This window comes from Solanum stenotomum, chromosome 5 (assembly GCF_019186545.1).
Source record: "Solanum stenotomum isolate F172 chromosome 5, ASM1918654v1, whole genome shotgun sequence".
Lineage (NCBI taxonomy): Eukaryota > Viridiplantae > Streptophyta > Magnoliopsida > Solanales > Solanaceae > Solanum > Solanum stenotomum.
In genome coordinates, this window is record NC_064286.1 from 4,761,500 (window position 1) to 4,781,985 (window position 20,486).

General features: G+C 28.3%; 3 protein-coding genes and 3 non-coding genes across 6 annotated transcripts; 4 read left to right on the plus strand and 2 right to left on the minus strand.

The window, feature by feature from the left end:
* The first annotated feature begins 1,415 nt into the window (after nucleotides 1-1,415).
* LOC125865482 (transcription factor bHLH162-like) lies at nucleotides 1,416-2,597 on the plus strand. The gene is made up of 3 exons (XM_049545681.1): nucleotides 1,416-1,553; nucleotides 1,963-2,314; nucleotides 2,383-2,597. Exons 1-3 carry the CDS (start codon nucleotides 1,416-1,418, stop codon nucleotides 2,595-2,597), a joined length of 705 nt encoding a protein of 234 aa, XP_049401638.1.
* Nucleotides 2,598-9,979: 7,382 nt separating this feature from the next.
* On the plus strand, nucleotides 9,980-10,076 carry LOC125866422 (small nucleolar RNA R32/R81/Z41). Its single transcript, XR_007446489.1, has one exon. It is a non-coding gene; the product is annotated as a small nucleolar RNA R32/R81/Z41 (small nucleolar RNA).
* A 98-nt stretch (nucleotides 10,077-10,174) lies between these two features.
* On the plus strand, nucleotides 10,175-10,271 carry LOC125866421 (small nucleolar RNA snoR31/Z110/Z27). Its single transcript, XR_007446488.1, has one exon. It is a non-coding gene; the product is annotated as a small nucleolar RNA snoR31/Z110/Z27 (small nucleolar RNA).
* A 29-nt stretch (nucleotides 10,272-10,300) lies between these two features.
* Nucleotides 10,301-10,390, plus strand: LOC125866430 (small nucleolar RNA snoR116). The gene has a single exon (XR_007446496.1). It is a non-coding gene; the product is annotated as a small nucleolar RNA snoR116 (small nucleolar RNA).
* Nucleotides 10,391-11,112: 722 nt separating this feature from the next.
* On the minus strand, nucleotides 11,113-12,789 carry LOC125866284 (uncharacterized). Its single transcript, XM_049546622.1, has 3 exons — nucleotides 12,560-12,789; nucleotides 11,875-12,228; nucleotides 11,113-11,366 (listed from the first exon to the last, which is right to left on the minus strand). Exons 1-3 carry the CDS (start codon nucleotides 12,698-12,700, stop codon nucleotides 11,145-11,147), a joined length of 717 nt encoding a protein of 238 aa, XP_049402579.1. The 5' UTR covers nucleotides 12,701-12,789; the 3' UTR covers nucleotides 11,113-11,144.
* A 5,243-nt stretch (nucleotides 12,790-18,032) lies between these two features.
* LOC125866287 (uncharacterized) lies at nucleotides 18,033-19,826 on the minus strand. Its single transcript, XM_049546625.1, has 3 exons — nucleotides 19,692-19,826; nucleotides 18,723-19,073; nucleotides 18,033-18,200 (listed from the first exon to the last, which is right to left on the minus strand). The coding sequence occupies exons 1-3, from the start codon at nucleotides 19,824-19,826 to the stop codon at nucleotides 18,033-18,035; spliced, it is 654 nt and encodes a 217-aa protein (XP_049402582.1).
* Nucleotides 19,827-20,486: the final 660 nt, after the last annotated feature.

Sequence of the window (20,486 nt, forward strand, 5' to 3'; positions counted from 1 at the left end):
AATAAAATTTTGTTCAAGAAACGTCAATCTATACTATTATAATATGTCTTATAAGTAAGATTGACATAAAATAATATGAATTTTATTGATCTGTATTAAAGTTCAAATATTATATAATCATATAAACTAGTCACAAGAACTACTATATTTTTTAGTAAGAATAGTAAGGTTAAAATGTTTTTACAATAATTGTTTGCGTGTGATATAAATTCAACAATATCAGCTGATTTAGATCTTTGTTTCCTCACTATTTCCTCCCTCAAAATAAAATGCAGACCAATGTGTTTCACCTTTCATAAGTCAATTCCTAAGTGCAAAGATTCTGTATTTTATATTAAATAATGGCCAAGTCGACTAAAAATCAATTATTATGTTTATTTGGTATTGTTGTAGAAAGTCCAAAAAAAATGAATTCACATTTATATTTATATATTAAGTATTTGTTTTTTTTGCTTTTGGCACACACACACCTTTAAAAATTACTTATTATTCCTAGAAATTAAGAAGGATTTTGATTAAATCATCCTTAGTTAAAAATTTCATTTTTCTAAGTTGACAAGTGTAAAGAGCACAAGGATTTGAGATATATGACAATAATACTAACATAATCGATATAGTCCCACAAAGTGAGGTTTGAGAGGAATAGAGTGTACATATACCTTATTTCTAAATTAGAGGTAGCTAGAGAGATTGTTTCGGATAAACTAGTCCCATAAAGTGAGGTTTGGGAGGTAGAGTGTACGTACACCTTATTACTTTTACCTTAGAGGTAGCAAAATAGAATGTTTCTAATAGACTCTCAACTCGAGTCCTAAGAAGGTCCAAAAAAAAGTAACAGAGAAGTACAAAAAACTGAAACTGTGTCATGTCTTATCTATGCCTTTCGTCAAATCATCCATAGCCAACCTCATACCTCTGCACTAGGCAAGAGGTTCATCTACTCTTCACATGTCTGAAACGTCTCACATCTTGTCCTCCACCAAAGTCACTCTCACATTATCATGGGTATCCTCGTTTCTAATTTTATCTCTTCTTGTATGCCGATACATCCATCACCACATCCTCATTTCCGTAACTTTCATCTTTACGTTCTTGATTAGACAATGCTCCGCTTTATACAACATAGTTGATCTAATCAACACTCGGTAAAACTTGCCTTTCAATCTTATTGGCAAATTCCTATCAATGGTTTTCTGTCATGAGTTGGGTCAATTCTCTTTTAGTTGAATTTTTTTCTACATGATGCATGTTCTTTTTCACCCCCACAAGGGGCACCATCTGCTGCCTTGGTGTGAATCTATAAAAGGAATACTTCTAATAATAAACTATTGAGAGCTAACAATATTTGTAGTTCCTCCAAATAGGCAAAAACTAGAAAAAAATATTTCTAAAAAAATAGTACTCAACAGGAAAAAATGGAAAATTGCCTCAAGTCTAAATTAGCTCCAAAATTAGAAAGGAAATATGTGGAGAAGAATAGGAGGAATCATATGAAGAATCTATGTAATCAACTTCATTCCATGCTCCCTACTACTCATGCCTCTACCTCCAAGGTTAGTCTTTAAAGTTTTTAGTATTGAATTTAAATTCTGAATTCATAACTTTTGATATATATATGTCAAGATCTACTAAAATTTCAACAAATATTGGATTTGAACTCATTTGTTTTAATATTACAATGAATTCAGTAATTGAAAACTTTTAAAGTTGAACGCATAACATATAAATCTTGAATTTGTCTTTGCATTGCATGCATCCAATTATCTTCCTTTCCCATAGGATTGATAATCACATGCTCTTAGCTAACATTATTTGAGCATGCATGCAAAGGTGGAGTATATGGTCCAAATTTTGTATACAACAACAAAAGAACTAAAATTCAGAACATATAAACATCAAAATCCTGAATTCAACTCTGTGTATATATTATATACTTGTTATAATACAATTTGAGTGTTGCAGGAAACAACAAAGGCAGTGCCAGATCAAATAGATGCAGCAGTGAATTATATAGAAAGTTTGAAAGTGAAATTGGAGAAGAGCAAGAAGCACTTGGAAGAATTGATAATGGGCCAAAAGAAGGCCCAATCACTCAATCAAACTAATGAGCCCGGCCCAATCACAAACTCACCAGCTCAAATTGAATTCCATGAAATGGGCCCAAACATGGTCGTGGTTTTAATAAATGGCCTTTATAATATAGCCACTTTTAATAACATCATTCGATTATGCCATAAGGAAGGTGTTGAAGTTGTGTGTACCAACTTTAAACTCAATGGAAACTCTACACTGCAAATTTCTCATGAAACTAAGGTATTTGAAAGTTTTTGAATACGAAAAAATAGCTAAAGTTTGTGAGTTAATTGTTGACACTCAATTTTTTGCAGATCAATAGAAGTTCAACAATGGAATTTAGTGCTACAACTTTGTGTGATAAGATGAAGGAGTTGATTTATGGAAATGATGTGGACTCTCAATTGCATTTATGGGATTACAAAATTGAATTTGATGCATTGGAATTATTACCAACAAGAAGTCAAAATCAAAACATGTATATTTACATGCAAAATGAATATGAAATTCCTACCTTTTTCTAAGTTAGAAGAAGTTTTTTATTATTGGACATGAGAACAATTGAGATGTAAAATTACATCTCGTAGTTTATAGTAGTATTTGTTGTCAGACCCAAATTATTTGATTGTCGAATTGAAATAAGGAGTTGTTTTAGCTTTGTTTCAACTTCGATAATTTGTAAAACATAACAAATTATGAGTGTACAAGATTTGAAGGAAAGTATTTTCTACAGAAACATAAATTGTTTATTACTCCACTATGAATGTGAAGGTGAGGATGACACTGAAAATCAGCATGAGTACGATGAGACACAAAAATCGAGAAATTGTCTATTTTTTTTTTATTTTAAAAAATGAAATAAATAAAATAATACTAGCATAATAATATTATAGAAACTTACAAACTTTAAATTTCAGATCAAACTATGACCGATGAAGGCAATGACGGAGTGGGACAAAATGGGTGGAGTGTTGAGTGTGGGAGGAAGACAATGAACATGAAATACTAATTTATTTAATTTTTATTCATTTTCATATCTACTCATAACCTCATGGATCTAGTCTTACAATTGAGACTGCCGAACTCAATAAAAGACGACTCTTGAAAGAGGGCTTTCGATCTCTTTTTTTTTATAAAAGAACAAATAATAGGAAAATTACAAGAAATGTCTCGAAAAAATATCAAAGAAAAGGACAAAAATATCTAGAAAACTCGATGTGTACACATGCAAAAAAATGACAAAAATATCCAAAAAATGTAAAATCTTGTGTCGACTAGGGCCAAGGGTACCACAAAAGTACCAACATCATAATTAGACTTTGGATCCATAACTCAAACATCTTTATTATATTTTTTATTTATGTGACACGTGTTTTCTCGTAATATATTTTTAAAAATATGTTTAACTTCTTTTAATTGGAAAAAACAATTTGAGATAATTTATACCCGTACTTATAACTTTTAAGGTTCAATTTGTATCCAGTTAAACACTATTATACAAATTAAAATGGAAAAAATAACATTTAGTTTGATCATGCTTCCCATGTTATATTTCCTTGTCTGAAACGCAAATACAATCTTTTGTATTTATTAATTTGATGAATGGATAATGACATCGTCAAATTTAATAAAAAATTGGAAAAAAATAATAATCATTTATAATAAGTCAATGGATATATGTAGTGGACTCAGCCTAAATTTGCATTTGGCACTGATTTTACTTTTTTGCAGACGAAAAAAATGAATAAGGACCAATTTGGTCAAAAATATAGAAATTAGAGAACTCATACTATAATTTGAAGACTTTGATAATGTTTTTATTAAATAAGGAATTTATAGCACATTAATTTATTTAAGCGTGAACGGCTTAAAAATACTTGTCACTTTTTTCATCTCTGAATTTAAATTACATGGATGTCTTTTTTTCCCACCATACTAATCTAATTTTCACTATTTTTTAAAATTTATAAAATTATTTGACATTTTGGAATTTTTTGATAAAATTAATTTTTTTTTCTCATTTTATTTCTTGTAGTAATTGTTCTTGAGGACTACAAACAACTCAATAGAGCAAATATTTAATTAAAATATATTATATCTTAAGACATAAGTAAGAGTAAAATATATTATTTTTAAAACACTCCTTCTAATTAATATTTCTTATAAGACGTACTATAAACGAGAAACACAATAGATAATTTGAGACAGAAAAAAAAAAACTATTTGTTAATTGGTACAACATTAAAACTTTGGAGCTGCCGGTTGGTTTATGTTGCACAATGTATAGTTTATTTTTGTTAGAAACTATTAAATTTCCTCTCACATAATCGACATGAAATATTTTTTTTTTTTAAATCTTACTCATTTTCATGTCATCTCATGACCTCATATGTTGAACATGCTATGAGAAATCTACACCAAGTCTTATGATTGGGACCACCTAACCCAACAAAACTCTCTTTTTAAAAAAAAATAAAAATAAAAAAGTTATAAAAGATGTCTTAAAAGAAACAATAAGAAAACTCGATGTGTACACATGCAAAAATGACAAAAAAAATAGCTGCATATGTCAAATCTTGTGTCGATTAGGGCAAAGCATAAATCAGAAAAGTTCAACATCGTTAGACTTTTTTGAATTCATAACTCAAATATTGTTTATTAGTTTATGTATCACGCTTTTTCACATAGAATATTCTGAAAAATATGTTATTTTTAAAAATAAATTAAGACGTTTGTTTTAAGATTCAGTATTTTATATTTAATTAAATACTTTATACATATTGAATAAAGAGAATAATATTCATTTTGGCTCACTCTGCGTAGTGTGTAGAACTTTCCTAGTGAGCCTCCCATCCATGTTATTATTTGCTTGTCCAAAACGTATTTATAATTTTTTGTATTTATCAATTAAATGAATGAACAGTGACATAGTCAATCTAATACAAGTTTGGAAAAAGAGAATCATTTGAAATAAGTCAATAAATATATAGTGGACTTAGCCGAAATTGGCATCTGACACTACTTTTACATATAAAAAAAAAAAATTAAGGACCAATTTGGTAAAAAATATAGAAATTAGAGGAGTCACACTATTTTTTTTTGTGAACTCAACTATAATTTGAAGACTTTGATAATGTTTTTGTTAAAGAGAAAATACATAATTATCCCATTAAATTAAGATCTGTTTTTTAAAACGACATTTGAATTTTACGAGGTCCTATTACCCCATTTTTTCTTATGTAGAATGAATTTATTGTCTCATCATGTGCCTACGTGGCAAGTAGAGTGTAGTTCACTCTCTCTGATAGCGAGTGAGTTGAGCCAAAACGTAAATATATATTTATTTAAGTATTTATATAATTAGAAATGTTTTTTTTCTTTTATTTTATTTATTTTATTGTACTTTCTCCATTCTTTATTTTTTTGCTACCTTCTTCCCCAAAACTCAAAAGAACCAACTACCTCTTTTCTATCTTCTTCAACTCCTCACTCATTTTTTTCCCTTGTCTTCTTACTTCTCTTTGTTTCCTTTTCTTCTTTTGTCCCTTATTTTTTTCAAAAATATTAATAATTGTGAACCTCCTCTGATAATATTTTTTTCTTAAAAAAATAAAATAAATTATTATGTAGTTCTTTAGCATCTAAATAAACAATTTTCTTCGATTCGAGAGTATTATTGTTTATCATTACCTCCATCGTGATGGAGTTCCGTTGCATAGTTGTTTTAATATTGGAAAGAAGATGGTAGATTGAAGATGATTATTAATTTTCAATTTATAATTTATTAGTAATTTTATTTTTTGATTTACTAATGATTTGATGATATTAATGGTGGAGATGTGATTATAATAATGACGTGCGGCGATGGTGGCCAAGTCAAGGACTTGCAGTGATGGCGGCTACATGGAGGGTTGCAACGAAGAAGAGGAGTGATGAAGAAAGAAGAAGAAAGAGAAAAAAAATGAAGTTAATAAAATAAGAAAAAATGAAAATGAAAATAAAGATTAAAAATTAACACTTAACACGTGGCAGATTATAATTAGTGTGTGATTGCACTTTTTTTTTTGCAATTGAGATGGCTGAAAAGTGGAATATTTATAACACTTTAAAATTATTTAAGGGGTACTAGAACCCCCGTAAAGTTCTAGTGTCTTTTTAGAAAGCATGTCTTAATTTAATGGGGTAATTATGTATTTTTTTTCTTTGTTAAATGAGGAATTTATTGCACATTACTTAAAGAGATAAGAATTGAAAACACTCTTAAACGTAACGTGAATTATTATTTTAGTCCCTCAACTATTGACAGCGTTAAAAATACCCCTCTACTTGATTAAGTAATTTAAAAACACATCTTTTATGCACATGTCATCCACCTATGCGTATATATGAAATTTTCTGCTAATATGGTGTGTATATATATATACATTAAAGAAGAACATATAGTAAAGAAGATTTTTTTTAAGAAACTTAATTTTTTTTCTTACCTCACCCCATCCCCTACCAGGTACCCCCAACTCCACCACCCACCCCACCCCCTCAACCCCCAGAGTTTTTTAATTTTTTTTTCTTATCTCACCCTCTACCCCTCCCAAAAAAAAAAACATTTAAAAGAATATATTTTTTTAGGGGTGGGTGGGTAGTGAGGGGTGAGGCTGGGGATCTGGCTAGAGGATGGACTGGGTGATAAGAAAAAATAATTTTCAACAAGAAAAAAAAGTTCTTTTATCTTCTTAAATTGTGAATTCTTAGCATTTAATTATTTAAATATTTAAATATTTTTTCTATTACAAATATCTATGTGTACGCTATGTCAATAGAAAGTTCCACATATATGCACATGTGACATAAGAGGGATGCTTTTAAATTCACTTAATCAAGTAAAAGAGTATTTTTAAGGTTGTCAATAGTTGAAGGACTAAAGTAATAATTCAGACCAAGTTTGGGGGTGTTTTCAATACTCATCTCTTATTTAAAATATTTGTCACTTTTTTTTCTCTCTAAATTTAAATGAGATAAGTATTGAAAACACTCTTAAACTTGACATGAATTATTACTTTAGTCCCCAAACTATTGACAGCCTTAAAAAAACCCTCTACCTTCTTATGCCATGTGTGCATAGATGTGGAATTTTCTATTGACATAAATGGGGATATGCGAGATAAGATGAGAGTGATTTGGTGGAAGACAAGATGTGGAAGCGAGTTTGAAATGGTTCGAAAATGTGATGAGTAAATACGGATTCTTCAGTGCTAGGTGTGAGAGGTTGACTATGAATGAATTTAGGAGAGGTAGTAGTAGACCGAAAAAGTATTGGAGTTAAGTGATTAGAAAAGAGATAATGCAGTTCTGGCTCACCAAGGACATGACCATAGATAAGAAGGTATAAATGACGTGAATTAAGGTAGAAGATTAGTAGGTATGACTGGATATGTTATTATTAAAATTTGGGTTCAATCAAATAAGCTAAATATAAAGGGGAAATTTTCAAAACAACAATATTTTAGCTTTTAGTGAGACTTCTTAGCAACATTTTCATTATTTATTAAAAATGTCATTATTTTAGTTTGTTAAGAGATTAGTTATGCATTTATTTTATTTTGATTTATTTGAAAGAATACAAATAATTAATAACAGAATAGAGAAAATCATGGAACAAAAAAATTCAAAAAAGGTAAAAAAGATTTTAAATACAAATCAGTTACGTTTTGAAAAGAGCATAAATAGTCATCTTTCCGTCGAGCGTTTTTTTACTTTCTTCTTAAGAACATCAAAAAAAAAATTAAAATAATTTAGTTTGTCTTCCGAATCATTCATCTGATAACTTTCAAAGCTTCTTCAAGTTGAATACGACATATTTTTGAAACATAATTTTTCAAAATTGACAACTATAAATTTGTCGCATCTAGTGAACAATCGAAAAACAATCAGGTATTTTTTTTTTATTTTTTTATTTGTTTGGATGAGATATTCGTATATGTCGAGTACAAAAGTTTTTTTTTCTAATTGAATCAGTGAAATCTTTGTATGTATTGGGATTTATAGTTTTTTTCGGATGTTTTGTATCCAAATTATGATGTATAATGAATGAAATTGTTTTTTTTTTAGTTTAGTAAATGTTTTTTCTGTTTGAATGCATGTAATAATTTGTATCCCATTAAGTTAATGTAACTAATCGATCATGAACTATATGTTGAATACAACAATATATGAAACAATAGTTAGATGAAAATACGAGTTATAAATACAAAGTGAGATTGAATATAAAGTTGTGAATACAAAAGAAATACTCTCTTCATTTGAAATACAAAGTGACTTTGAAAGGTAAAATACAAACTAATGAATCATGAACTATATGTTGAATACAACAATATATGAATACAAAAGTGAGATGAAAATACAAAGTTATAAATACTAAGTGAGATTGAATATAAAGTTGTGAATACAAAAGAAATTAAATACTCTCTTCATTTGAAATACAAAGCGACTTTGAAAGGTAAAGTAGGCACATAAAATACAAAACTTGTTGGTATACAATTAGGTTGAATACAAAACAAAAGAGAAATACAAACTTGTTCACATATAAATTGAGATTGAAATACATAATGAATACCCAATAAAATACAAAATTGTTAGCATACAGTTAGGATGAATACAAATTAAGAAGGAAATACAAACATGTTGGTATACTAATTGAGATTGAAATACAATGTAAAAAACAAAAAATGTAAAACTTGTTGATATATAGATAGAATGAATACACAAATAAACTGTTGATTCAGACATTATAGACAAACAAATGCTTTCCCCAAATCTAAAACCCTAAAAGCAAATATAAATGTATTAAAAATAAACATATGAATGAATTTGTAGATTCTAATAAATCTGAAATATTAAAATGAAATCAGAAAAAAATCAAAAATAATTATTTAATCGACTAAAAATCTAAAATACATAAATTTTACATGAATATGTAAACAAACTTGCATAAAAATCGAAAAACTCAACGGAAAATCCGTAATATGTACAATGCGATATATAAATCATAAACAGTGATATTGAAAACAAATCAAAAGAAATCTAAATAACTAATTGAATTACATAAATATTAGATGAATACGTAAACAAACTTGCATAGAGATTGAAAACATTGACGGAAAATCCGTAATATGTACAATGCAAAATATAAACCATAAACGGTGATATTGAAAACAAATAAAAAGAAATCTAAATAACTAATCGAAATGGATAATGGAAATTATCTTGCCAACCGAGAAATATGCTTGAATTAATAAAGAGATTTCGTTTAACAATAAAGAAAATTTCTTGATAAACAACAATTTAGCACCTTGAAGAAAGATAAAACTTGAAACGTGAAAGGTGGGGAAGAAACGTGAAAGTTGGGAAAGAAACGTGAGTGGTGATGAAAAAAGGTTAATGGTATTGGTTTAATTTTATTTTTTCCACTTTAAACGGTTATTGGTATATAATTTAGTCCAATATAGGACTCTTTCCATAAATTAAATTAATTTAAAATACTAAAATCTGAATACATATTATTTTATAAAAATATTGTCATTCTGCCATTTTAAATAAATATTTTAAAGTGTTGTTATTTTGACTAATTATGTTAGGTATTATGACTTAATTGCTAATTTTCTCAAATATAAATAAGGAGAAATAAAATAGATTGGGCTTTTGGACTTGCTGGAACTAATTGGCCCAAACCATCAAATTAGATGGGCCTTAATCAATTTAGGGCTCCATATTCCTCTTCTCCTCCTATAAATTCATCAAATCTAACACACTTCAAACTAACACTTTTACACTGCGCCGATCTCAATTTCCGCCGCCGCTGAATTCCAATTTCTTCTTCTTTCTGTTTTCTCTGTATTTTTTTCTCTCTATAGAATGAAAATGATGAACATAAGGAGAAGTGATGATCAATTTTGTTTCAAATGATCCAAAAATATATCCTTATTCGCTACGTTCTTTCTGATTCATTCTCTATTTTTTACATATATCTTTATCGTCTTCAGATCTCAATTGTGAGATTAAGATCAATTTCTCCAATAATAATTCGATAGTTATTATCTCAAAAAATCATCGTATATGATGAAATTATAAAATCTTAGGACACCTTCTGACACAGTACGCCAAATGCTGTGTATGAGAAAGATTTTATTTTTCCTGATACTTTAAAATTATTTTCAATTTTTTTTGTGTTTTAAGGCAATGATGATTGAAATTTTATACCATCAAACTAAGAAAGCTTAATTATAAGCTTATTGATTTATCTCAATTCTTATTTTCTGAGCCTATTTATTTGTTTTTCTATAATTTTGAATTTATTTGAGATTGAGACATAGTTATTATTATTTACAAAAACAGGCAATAAATTAGAGTCTCTGGTACACTTTTATTAATAGTGTATACAGCGCTGTACGTTGCCAATAATAAAATGTGGTTGATATTCTGGCACGATGATTAATTGCAATTGTCCTTGTGCATTCAAATGCCTCTACATTTCATAATACATTTTTTAAATTAGAGTTAATTAACGAGTGAGTTAAAATAAATTGAGTTAATTAAAGAGAGCATATATTATAATATATGAATGGCAATAAATTAGAGTCTCTGATACACTTTGTTAATAGTGTATTTAGCGCTGTACGTTGCCAATAATAAAATGGGGTTGAGATTTTAGCACAAAGATTATTTATAATTATTCTTGTGCATTCAATGCCTCTATATTTGGTTTAATCAATAAATTGAATTGAAAAAAGACATTATTCATATTGAGTTATTTGATTAACAGATTTGAAATGGTTTTATAAAAAATTCATCGGGTTATTAGATAGGTTAATGGATAAATCAATAATCTAACAAGTCTCTCTATAAATTAAAAATCAATAATTCAAAATAATAATACATAAAATCGGATTCAATTATTTTGAAGGATAAAAAAAGGTTTGAATATTCATTTAAGATGAAATATCGATATTGACATGATAATCAATTACGAATAAATTTAATTGTTGTAATGTAATATTATTATTCTGGAATGAAAATGACTAGTCCCTATTATTTTGAATGTAACTAAATATGTTTGAATTTTGACTTGTTGATGGTAGAAATTCTATATCATTAAATCCTAATAATTCAGATTCAACTATATAGTCCCATAAATGTAATTGGGATTCCATTTCATTGTCATTTGATTTTCCATAAAGCAATTCCTTCATTTTATCACACAGATTTGCAGCTCTACATTCCATTGTTGAACTCATGTTGATCTACAATAAAAAAAAAAAAAGTGACAAAATGTCATGCATTTTTCTTTTTATGGAAAAGAATTGCTTGTTTATGTAGGGACGAAGCTAGAGATCAAAATATTGGTTCATTTGAACTCAAATAATCTTGGTACAAATATTCTTTAAACATAAGAAGTTCAGATATATTTATGAATTATTAATTTAAAACTCAATAACTTAAAGAATGCTAGAATCTTAAATTCATAAACCTCAAGTTTTGGCTCAACATTTTTGTTCATGTTCATTCTTTTAGGTCTTCTTTAGTACTTATGCCTCGAACAACAAAGGAGAAATGTCATTCAGGATGTGTTTGGTACGATAGAAGCGAAGTTATATAACATTTAAAAAAAATGATGTACTAGTGTTTGATTGAAGTATGAAATATGCTTTTTGAAAACAAAAACAACTTTATTGTGATTGATAGGAGTAGTTTTTCTTGACGATTAAATATCAAAATATAACTTATTTTTTGAAGAATACCAAATCATACCTTAGTTTCATGAGAAATTTGCAGCATAGAGTTTCCATTGAGTGTAAAGTTTGTATACACAACTTCAACACCTTCTTCATGGCACAATCGAATGATGTTATTAAAAGTCGTTATATTATCAAGGCCACTTATTAAAACAATGACCATATTTGGGCCCATTTCATGGACTTGGATCTGAGGAGATGACTTGGTACTTGGGCTAGGCCCATTAGTTGAATTGGATGATTTGGGCCTCTTTCTACTACTCATCCTACTTAATTCTTCCAAGTACATCTTGCTTTTTTCCAATTTCATTTCTGAACTTTTTATATACTTTATTGCTGCATCTATTTTATCTTGCAATACCATTGTTTCCTGTAATATATTCAATAAAAATGATTATTTAGTGTGTTTAAACTCATTCATTATTCTTTCACCCGCAGAAACATTAGATATATAATGTTCCTGTAGGTGAAAGATATTTGATTCAACTCACACTAGAGGTTGATCCACAAAACTAAAGTCAGGTTCATTTGAATTCAGTACTTTCAATGCCCGATTATAAGTTTATGTATAAAAGTAATAAAGTAGTACTAGTAGCTATGAATTGTACTTTCTTTGTTTCAATTTATTTGTCTGATTTGACTTGACACAGATAAACTATATATCCATCCCCGGAGGAGAAGGAGAAGGAGAAAACGCGAACCTGAGAGAGATGAGTAGAAGGGATCAATGAATAAAGTTGATTACATAGATTCTTCATATTATTCCTTCTAGTTTTCTCCACATCTTTTCTTTCCAATTTTACCCCTGTCGGACCTGAACTTGACCTCCGGCAACCTTCCATTTTTAGAAACTTTTTCTCCGTTCTTTTTCTGTTAACTCTATTTAAGGAAAGGGTAAGATTGTAAATGAAGAGTTACTTTTAGTTTCTCAGAAATGTATGTCACTTGATAATAATTTAATATTTTTGTTATAGAACTCCTTTTATAGACCACCAAAGTCACTGTTTTTTCTTCTCTGGGTCAACCACAAGAAGTCAAAAAAAAAAGCAAGTGGATTAAAGATATTTTTGTATCATAATATTAAGTTAATTATTATTATTTTTATTAATAATACAAAAATAATTTATTCAATGTAAGTGTACACAGTCTTGTCCCTGTTATATATAGGTAGAGAAGTTGTTTCGATAGAATTTTAGCTTAAGTAAAATATATCAGAATCAAATATGAAGAAAAAGATATAATAATGAATAAGTTGCGCTTAAAAGAAATGAGAAAGTGAATTGAGTTAAAAAAAAAAACTTATAATAATAAAATAATAATACTATTGGTGAGAGAATAAAAATTTATATTAAACTAACATTGGTTATGATACAATGGTGAAACTGTTTCACCCTTAATCAAATGTCTCAGATTCGAGCCCTGTGTATGAAAAAAATCATGTTGGGAACGCCACCTCTAAATGAGATCTGTAATGTGCAATTTGGATTTAATCGGAACTCTAATGTGAGCTTATGTATATACATAAAGTTTATTTATAATTTATCTAATTAAAAAAAAAAAACTAATTGTGCCAATGTGAAAAAACCTGGCCGTTTTATGACTAGGAATTGACTGTTGAAACACGTGCTGTGTTTGAGTACTTACTACGATGTTTCCAAAAAAAAAAAAGCACAAAATTAGTTTCTTATGTTCTAGATGATGAAAATGACAATTGAATAATTAATATTCATCAAATTTGCTAGAATATATATATATATAAATTCCTCAACATTACTCTTAACTCATTCTTAACATAACTGTGTTTTGTGAATCTTCATACTAACGTGATATATAAATTTTAATCACATTTAGATAATTAATTTGTAAGTTAAAATATTTAAGGAAATGACATATGAGGAATGAAAATATCTAAATGTGCATGCTCCGAATTAAAATGGGACATGTCTTTTCCTGTTGGGTCACTTTCTACTTGAGGGAGTGGCCTCTATTGTTTTTTTTTTTTTTTCACATTTGAACTAAAACTATATAAGAATTCGTTTGTTTTATTTCATCCACCTCAAATTAATTATTATATTTAATTTTTTGTGAATAATATAGAGTGGAAAATATTTTTCAAATTCAATATTTATGATCAAATATAATTTTACAGTTAATTTTGGAAAAAACAAAAATTTCCATAATTAAATGGTTCCATTAAAAATGACAAATAAAAATAAAACAACAATTAATTTGAAACTAAAGAAATTTAAAACACGGCGGTAGTTTCGGCTGGGTCAAGTCATTATGGACTCATGCACATTTTTTTCAAATTGATTTGATTGAAAACATAATATGAGGAATATCCTATGAAATTGAAATTTCCTATGAAATTTCTGCACAAAAGGGGACAAGATAAAATTATTATTATTTCGTTTTAATTTATGTGGATCGACGAATGGACTTACAGGAAAACAAAAGGTACAATTATTAATACTAGCTTTTAGACAAAGGAAATTCCCTATCCAATGTGAAATAGCGCCAATTTTAGCTTAAGATAATTAGAATTTCAAAATGCTTTTCATTGACTTATACAAATTATTAGAAGCATTCTAGGAAATTTGCCTAAAGTGGGCTAAACGAAATATTCAATTTATGTAGTAGTGTTTAATTGGATATGCGAATTTAATAAAAGAGAGAAAATAGTTAAAATTTGTGATTTAATATAAAGGAATCTTATAAAGATAATATATTTTAAAAAAAATATACTATCAGAAAAAGTGTGCCACGCAAATTAAAACATGACAAGAAAGTCTTATAGCATGTTGTTTATGGATAGAGAATGATACAATTTATCTAAACATTGTATTCATTAAAATAATATAGTACGATACAATACAACACAATACAATATAATACGATACATTATGAAACAATACGTAACAACCCTCCAAACAAAGTGTAACACTATATATACAGTTACCAAAAAATATAGAGTTAAAAAAGAGAAAGAATAACTATATATAAAATAACATTAAGTATTGATTGTCTTCTTCCATTCTTAACAATATTTTATCAATATAACAAAAATAACTTTTAGCGGCAACATATATGCACATAAATAAAGAATGTTAAAATCTATACCGATATTAATTAATTATTATTAAATTTAACATTGTTATAAACTTTAGGGACATATATAAAGAGCGCTAAATTGACAGTGGAAACAGAAGTAAGCGAAAACTCTTTATTCTAATAAGAAAATTGAAGGACCGGAGCTGAGTGGCAACAACAAACACTCATGTTAATGAACCATATTAAATCAATTATTTTCATGTCCATTGAAAAGATTTTGCATGTAATTGTTAGGCATGTTTAGATTTTGACCTAATGTTGGTAATAACTCCAATGCATCAAATCTTAATCATTCAGATTCAGCTATATTCCAAAAATGATTCGATTCCATATTATTGTTGCAAGATGGTCCATAAATCAACTCCTTCATCTTATCACACAAAGTTGTTGCTCTAAATTCCATTGTTGAACTTCTATTGATTTGCACCTAATTAATAAATCCAATGTTAAATGTGAGTTTAATAAATATAGGTAGAGTTTGAAATACAACAAGTTGAGAAAGATAACTAATACACCAACTCCTTCTATCTAATTTTGTGTAGCACACGGTTAAAATTTTGAGATTCAATCTTGTAAGTTTTTACAGTAAATTTGGATATAGGAGCTTTAAGATTTTTGAAAATTACGTAAAAAGTAATATAATCACAATTTAAAATATTTAAAAGATATATCAAAAAAAAAATCCAATCAAAGAAAAAGTTGATCTACTTTCAAAGTTTCAACTCTGCCACATAAATTAAGATTGAAGGAGTACTATTTTACGTATACCGACATTAGTTTCATGAGAAATCAACAAAGTAGAGTTTCCATTGAGTTGAAAGCTTGTAGACCTAAATTCAACACCTTCCTCGTGGCATAATCGAATGATGTTATTAAAAGTGGCTATATTATTATGGCCAAGTATTGAATCCACGATCATGTTTGGGCCCATTTCATTGATGCATATATTACAACTAAGTAGTTGTGTGTTGAATGATCGAGTTCATTATTTGGGTTTTGATGTCATTGAATTTGAGGCTGAAAATTTAAAGTTGAGAGATGTTGAAAAACTCTTGAAGTCATTCTTTTTGTGTTGAAACTCAAAAATAGCTACTCATTTGAAAGCTTGTTGGTGAGAAATTTCTAACCTTTGTTGGGTTTTTGAAGTGCAAAATTTTGAAGAGATTTAACTGAATGTTACTAAAATTGCTTGGATATTGCAATTGGCGCTGGAAATTGACATTTAAAAACAAAAAATATATGAAAGAGTTCTTACAAGCTTGAAAATCTAAAAATTGATTTTGTGAATCTATGACCCCAAATCTCAAACAATAAACTCGATCCTTCAACACGCAATTAGAAATTCAAACAAACTTCAGCACACTTTGAAATTGGAGTTTCGAAGTCTGACCTTAACAACTTAAACAAGAATAATGAAAAAAATATATTTGATTTTCTTTTTGTGATAGGGTTGAACAAGGAAGAACAACAATATTGAGAGAAAGGTATTTTTGCCATGTTGAACTGCTTGGGTGGACAATCATGCCAGCTCTAATGGGAAAAATAATGTTTTAAGGGTATTTATGGTCCAAAACATAGACGACAAGGATAATTTTGATCCCAAACATAATTAAAAGATATATATGAGCTATTTCGAATAGTTCGAGGGTAATTTTGACCCTTTTCCGTTCTTTTTATGGTGATCAATGTAAAATGTCAATTTTGAAATCTCTTTTCTCTATTTTAATTAGAGATTTTTTTTTCATTTTTAAAAAAAAATATTTTTGAGATAATTTATTGTTAAAATATTTTAATTAACCAACATTAAAAAAAGTAAAAATATATTCTTGTCATACCAAACACAAACTAAAAGTTGGACATTTGTTGGAATAACTTCATAATTTCTGCTAAGCTAAGAGAAACTTTAATTTTGAAAAATCGACAAATTATGTCCACGTACCATGAAGCAGCACTGCAGCATTCTTCTTTCCAATATCCTTTTCTTCAAGCGTAAGATTAAAGAATAATTTTGCTTTGGTACATAAAAATTTGATAAAAATTATAATGAAATGATAAATATTATTTTTCTTCATAGTTTAAATTAGGATTGGATTCGAATATTGATAAAAAATATTTTACTTTAATAACAAAATTTTCAACATAAACTTAAATTTAATAAATTTTTAATATGAATACTCGATAACGAATGAAGAAACAAACGTGCAAGGAGTTTCCAAGTGTTTTCACAAATTATGTTCAAAATCCTTTTTTTTTCCATATCATTTCAATCAAACACTATGTGTCAAATTAAACAAAATTATCCATTGTTAAGTGTAACAATAAAGACAAATTTATCTCTGTCCCTACCTTACTCCTTGTTACAAAATTATGGAGTGTATACATATTTTATGTTTATTTTAGAGGTTGAAATATTGATTTTGATAGATCTTTGATTTTGAAAAAAGCGTTAAAAGCAATTTAGTGAAAAAAGTATAATAACATAATAGAAACTACATTAAAGTAATACAATAAGTGAAGTACAAGAAATTAACAAATAGTAACAGAAATCGAAGGACAAGAAATGACTATAGCAATACTACGACTACTAATAAGAATGAACAACAAGACAACATTGTTACCAACTAGCCTTCTACCTCAATAATTTGTGTCCTCCATACTTTTCTATCTACTAAGGCCATGTTCTCGATAAACTAAAACTAATGCATGTCCTGTCTAATCATCTCTCTCTAATCTTCTTCGGTATACTTCAACCTCTTATTATAAAATCCTCCATAGTCAACCTCTAACAACTCCGTACTTAAGCATCTGTGTATCTCCTCTTTAATTACATGCTACATTATCTCACTTTTACTTCTCACATCTTGTCTTCCACCGAAGTCACTCTCACATTGCCCCGAATATCCTTATTGCTAAACTTATCTCTCCTAATCTGAAAATTGAAGGACCGGGGCTGATTGACAACAACAAACACTCATTTGCATGAACCATAAATCAATTATTTCCATGTCCAATGAAAACATTTTGCATGTAATTGCTATGCATGTTTGGATTTTGACCTAATGTTCATAATAACTCCGATACATCAAATCCTAACCATTCAGATTCAACTATGTAGTCCCAAAAATGTATATTAGATCTTGTAGCATTGTTGCAAGATGGTCCATAAATCAATTCCTTCATTTTATCATACAAAGTTGTAGCTCCAAATTCCATTGTTGAACTTGTATTGATCTGCACCTAATTAATAGATCAAATGTTAAATTTTATTTAATAAAATAATTATTATTTCAAACTTTATAAACTTGAAATATGAATGTAGATACATAAGTTCATTTTACTATTTGGGTTGCGACACACAAGTTACAAACTTCAATATATTTTCATGGTTAAACAAAACTTTAAGTTATAAATATATTTTTCGAACGTTAATTTGTTTTCAAATATCAGCCGATGATCATGTCTAAATGCCAACTTATTCTATTTTTCATCATTACTTAACTCTGGGGCACACAGTTAAAATTTTGAGATTCAATCTTGTAAGCTTTTACAGTGAATTTGGATATAGAAGCTTAAGTTTTTTTTTAAAATAATGTTTTTACTTTTGAAATCTACGTAAAAAATAATATAATCACAACTTAAAATATTTAAAAGACATAAAAAAATCTAAAAAAAAAAACTTATTTGACTCTCAAAATTTCAGTTCTGCCACATAAATTAAGACGGAGGAAGTACTACTATTTTATGTATACCGACCTTAGTTTCATGAGAAATTTGCAGTGTAGAGTTTCCATTGAGTTGAAAGCTTGTAGACACAACTTCAACACCTTCCTCATGGCATAATCGAATGATGTTATTAAAAGTGGCTATATTATTAAGGCCAGTTATTAAAACCATGACCATGTTTGGGTCCATTTGATGGAATTCAATATGAGATGGTGACTTGGTGCTTGGGCCGGGCTCATTAGTTGGATTGAGTGATTGGGCCCTCTTTAGGCCCATTTTCAATTCTTCCAAGTGCTTATTGTTCATCTCCAAATTCATTTTCAAGTTTTCTATGTAATTCACTGCTGCATCTATTTGATCTGTCATTGTCATTGTTGTTTTCTGCAACAATACTCAAATTATATTAGAAGTTATATATATATATATATATTACATGCTGAGGCGGATTCAGAGTTTGAAGTTTATGGATTCTGAATTCTAGTTCTTTTTTAGTCGGTTCTAAACTAAGAATTGTGTATGTTGAATGATATTTTTCAAAACAAATACAAAATTTTGAAATGCACATCTATACACCTGTACTTGGTTTTATATGACCCCGTAAACATTCAATTTTGAGAATGCACATCTAGAATACACTCCAATTAAGATGTCTAGACGTGTACGCACATGTGTCAAGTAGAATTGTCTAGGTGGTTATAATGAAAGTTGAGGTGTTCAACTGTCAATGAAGCCATGTCTAAGTGTTTATATGTGTGTGTAAACTCTGTATCGAAAGTTATGAATTCAGATGAAGCCCTAATCGAATGCCTACGTATCCGGCGCCCATACATGGATGATTATCTCCTTCAACACAAAGACAAATCAAAATGTTAAGAGTTCGATCTTTATGTTTTTATCACTAAATCCGTTACACTATTAAAATTTATGAATTCAAAATTTCCTTACTCTTAAATTAAAAAACATAACAAAGTCAATACTTAAAAACTTTATATAACTAACCTTAGAGTTAGAGGCATAAGTAGGGAGCATGGATTGAAGCTGATAACATAGATTCTTCATATGATTCCTTCTATTTCTCTCCAAATATTTTCTTTCCAATTTTGGAACTGATTTATTTCTCAAGCAATTTTCCATTTTTTTTCTTTTTTTATGCCTATTTCTTTTATCTTTAAATGGAGGAACTACAAATATTAGTTCTCAATAATATATTATACTAAAAGTAAAACTCCTTTTATAGATTTCACCAAGAAAGTTGATTCTCCTTGGGGTCACATAAATTTAAAATTTATGCATTTCGACAACACCTTTGAACAAATAATTGAAAATTGACTCATGCATGTTTCAAAGATGATGATTATAAATTAGTCTTCCATCAATAGTCGATATTGTTGAATTATATGTGTCTCATGTGCATAATTTAGAAGGTGTATATCTAGTAAAATTCTAAATTCAACTTACTCTTGTGTCAACCTAGTATAGTAATGTTTGTGTTGTGCACGGAGAATAATTTTCGAAATTACTTTAAGTCTTAAGATGTTCTAATTTTTAATTTGATGTACGTGTATACTTTAAAATTACAAATTCAAAATAGGAGAATATTTAATTATATTTAAGCTATAGTTAGATAACGATAAGAAAAATATCTTAAATTAATATGATATTTGTTTAATCTCAATAGTGAATGATTTGAGCTAGGAAAGCTTTCCGGATGCTGACTTAAATATTTTTTGGTTAGGCCAGTCCAAGACGGAATCTGGACTAAGTGAGGTATAGGGACATTCAGTTATGGGTGAG

Bases quoted from the DNA above. Each gene is read 5' to 3' on its own strand.
- LOC125865482 (XM_049545681.1), top strand. From the start codon at position 1,416: ATGGAAAATTGCCTCAAGTCTAAATTAGCTCCAAAATTAGAAAGGAAA. The intron at 1,554-1,962 runs GTTAGTCTTTAA...TGAGTGTTGCAG, and splicing joins CTCATGCCTCTACCTCCAAG to GAAACAACAAAGGCAGTGCC. The intron at 2,315-2,382 runs TATTTGAAAGTT...CACTCAATTTTT, and splicing joins AATTTCTCATGAAACTAAGG to TGCAGATCAATAGAAGTTCA.
- LOC125866284 (XM_049546622.1), bottom strand. From the start codon at position 12,700: ATGGAAGGTTGCCGGAGGTCAAGTTCAGGTCCGACAGGGGTAAAATTG. The intron at 12,229-12,559 runs GTTCGCGTTTTC...AATATATTACAG, and splicing joins CTTCTACTCATCTCTCTCAG to GAAACAATGGTATTGCAAGA. The intron at 11,367-11,874 runs GTATGATTTGGT...TTTTTATTGTAG, and splicing joins AAATTTCTCATGAAACTAAG to ATCAACATGAGTTCAACAAT.
- LOC125866287 (XM_049546625.1), bottom strand. From the start codon at position 19,826: ATGGAAAATTGCTTGAGAAATAAATCAGTTCCAAAATTGGAAAGAAAA. The intron at 19,074-19,691 runs GTTAGTTATATA...GTATTGTTGCAG, and splicing joins CTTATGCCTCTAACTCTAAG to AAAACAACAATGACAATGAC. The intron at 18,201-18,722 runs GTCGGTATACAT...AATTAGGTGCAG, and splicing joins AAATTTCTCATGAAACTAAG to ATCAATACAAGTTCAACAAT.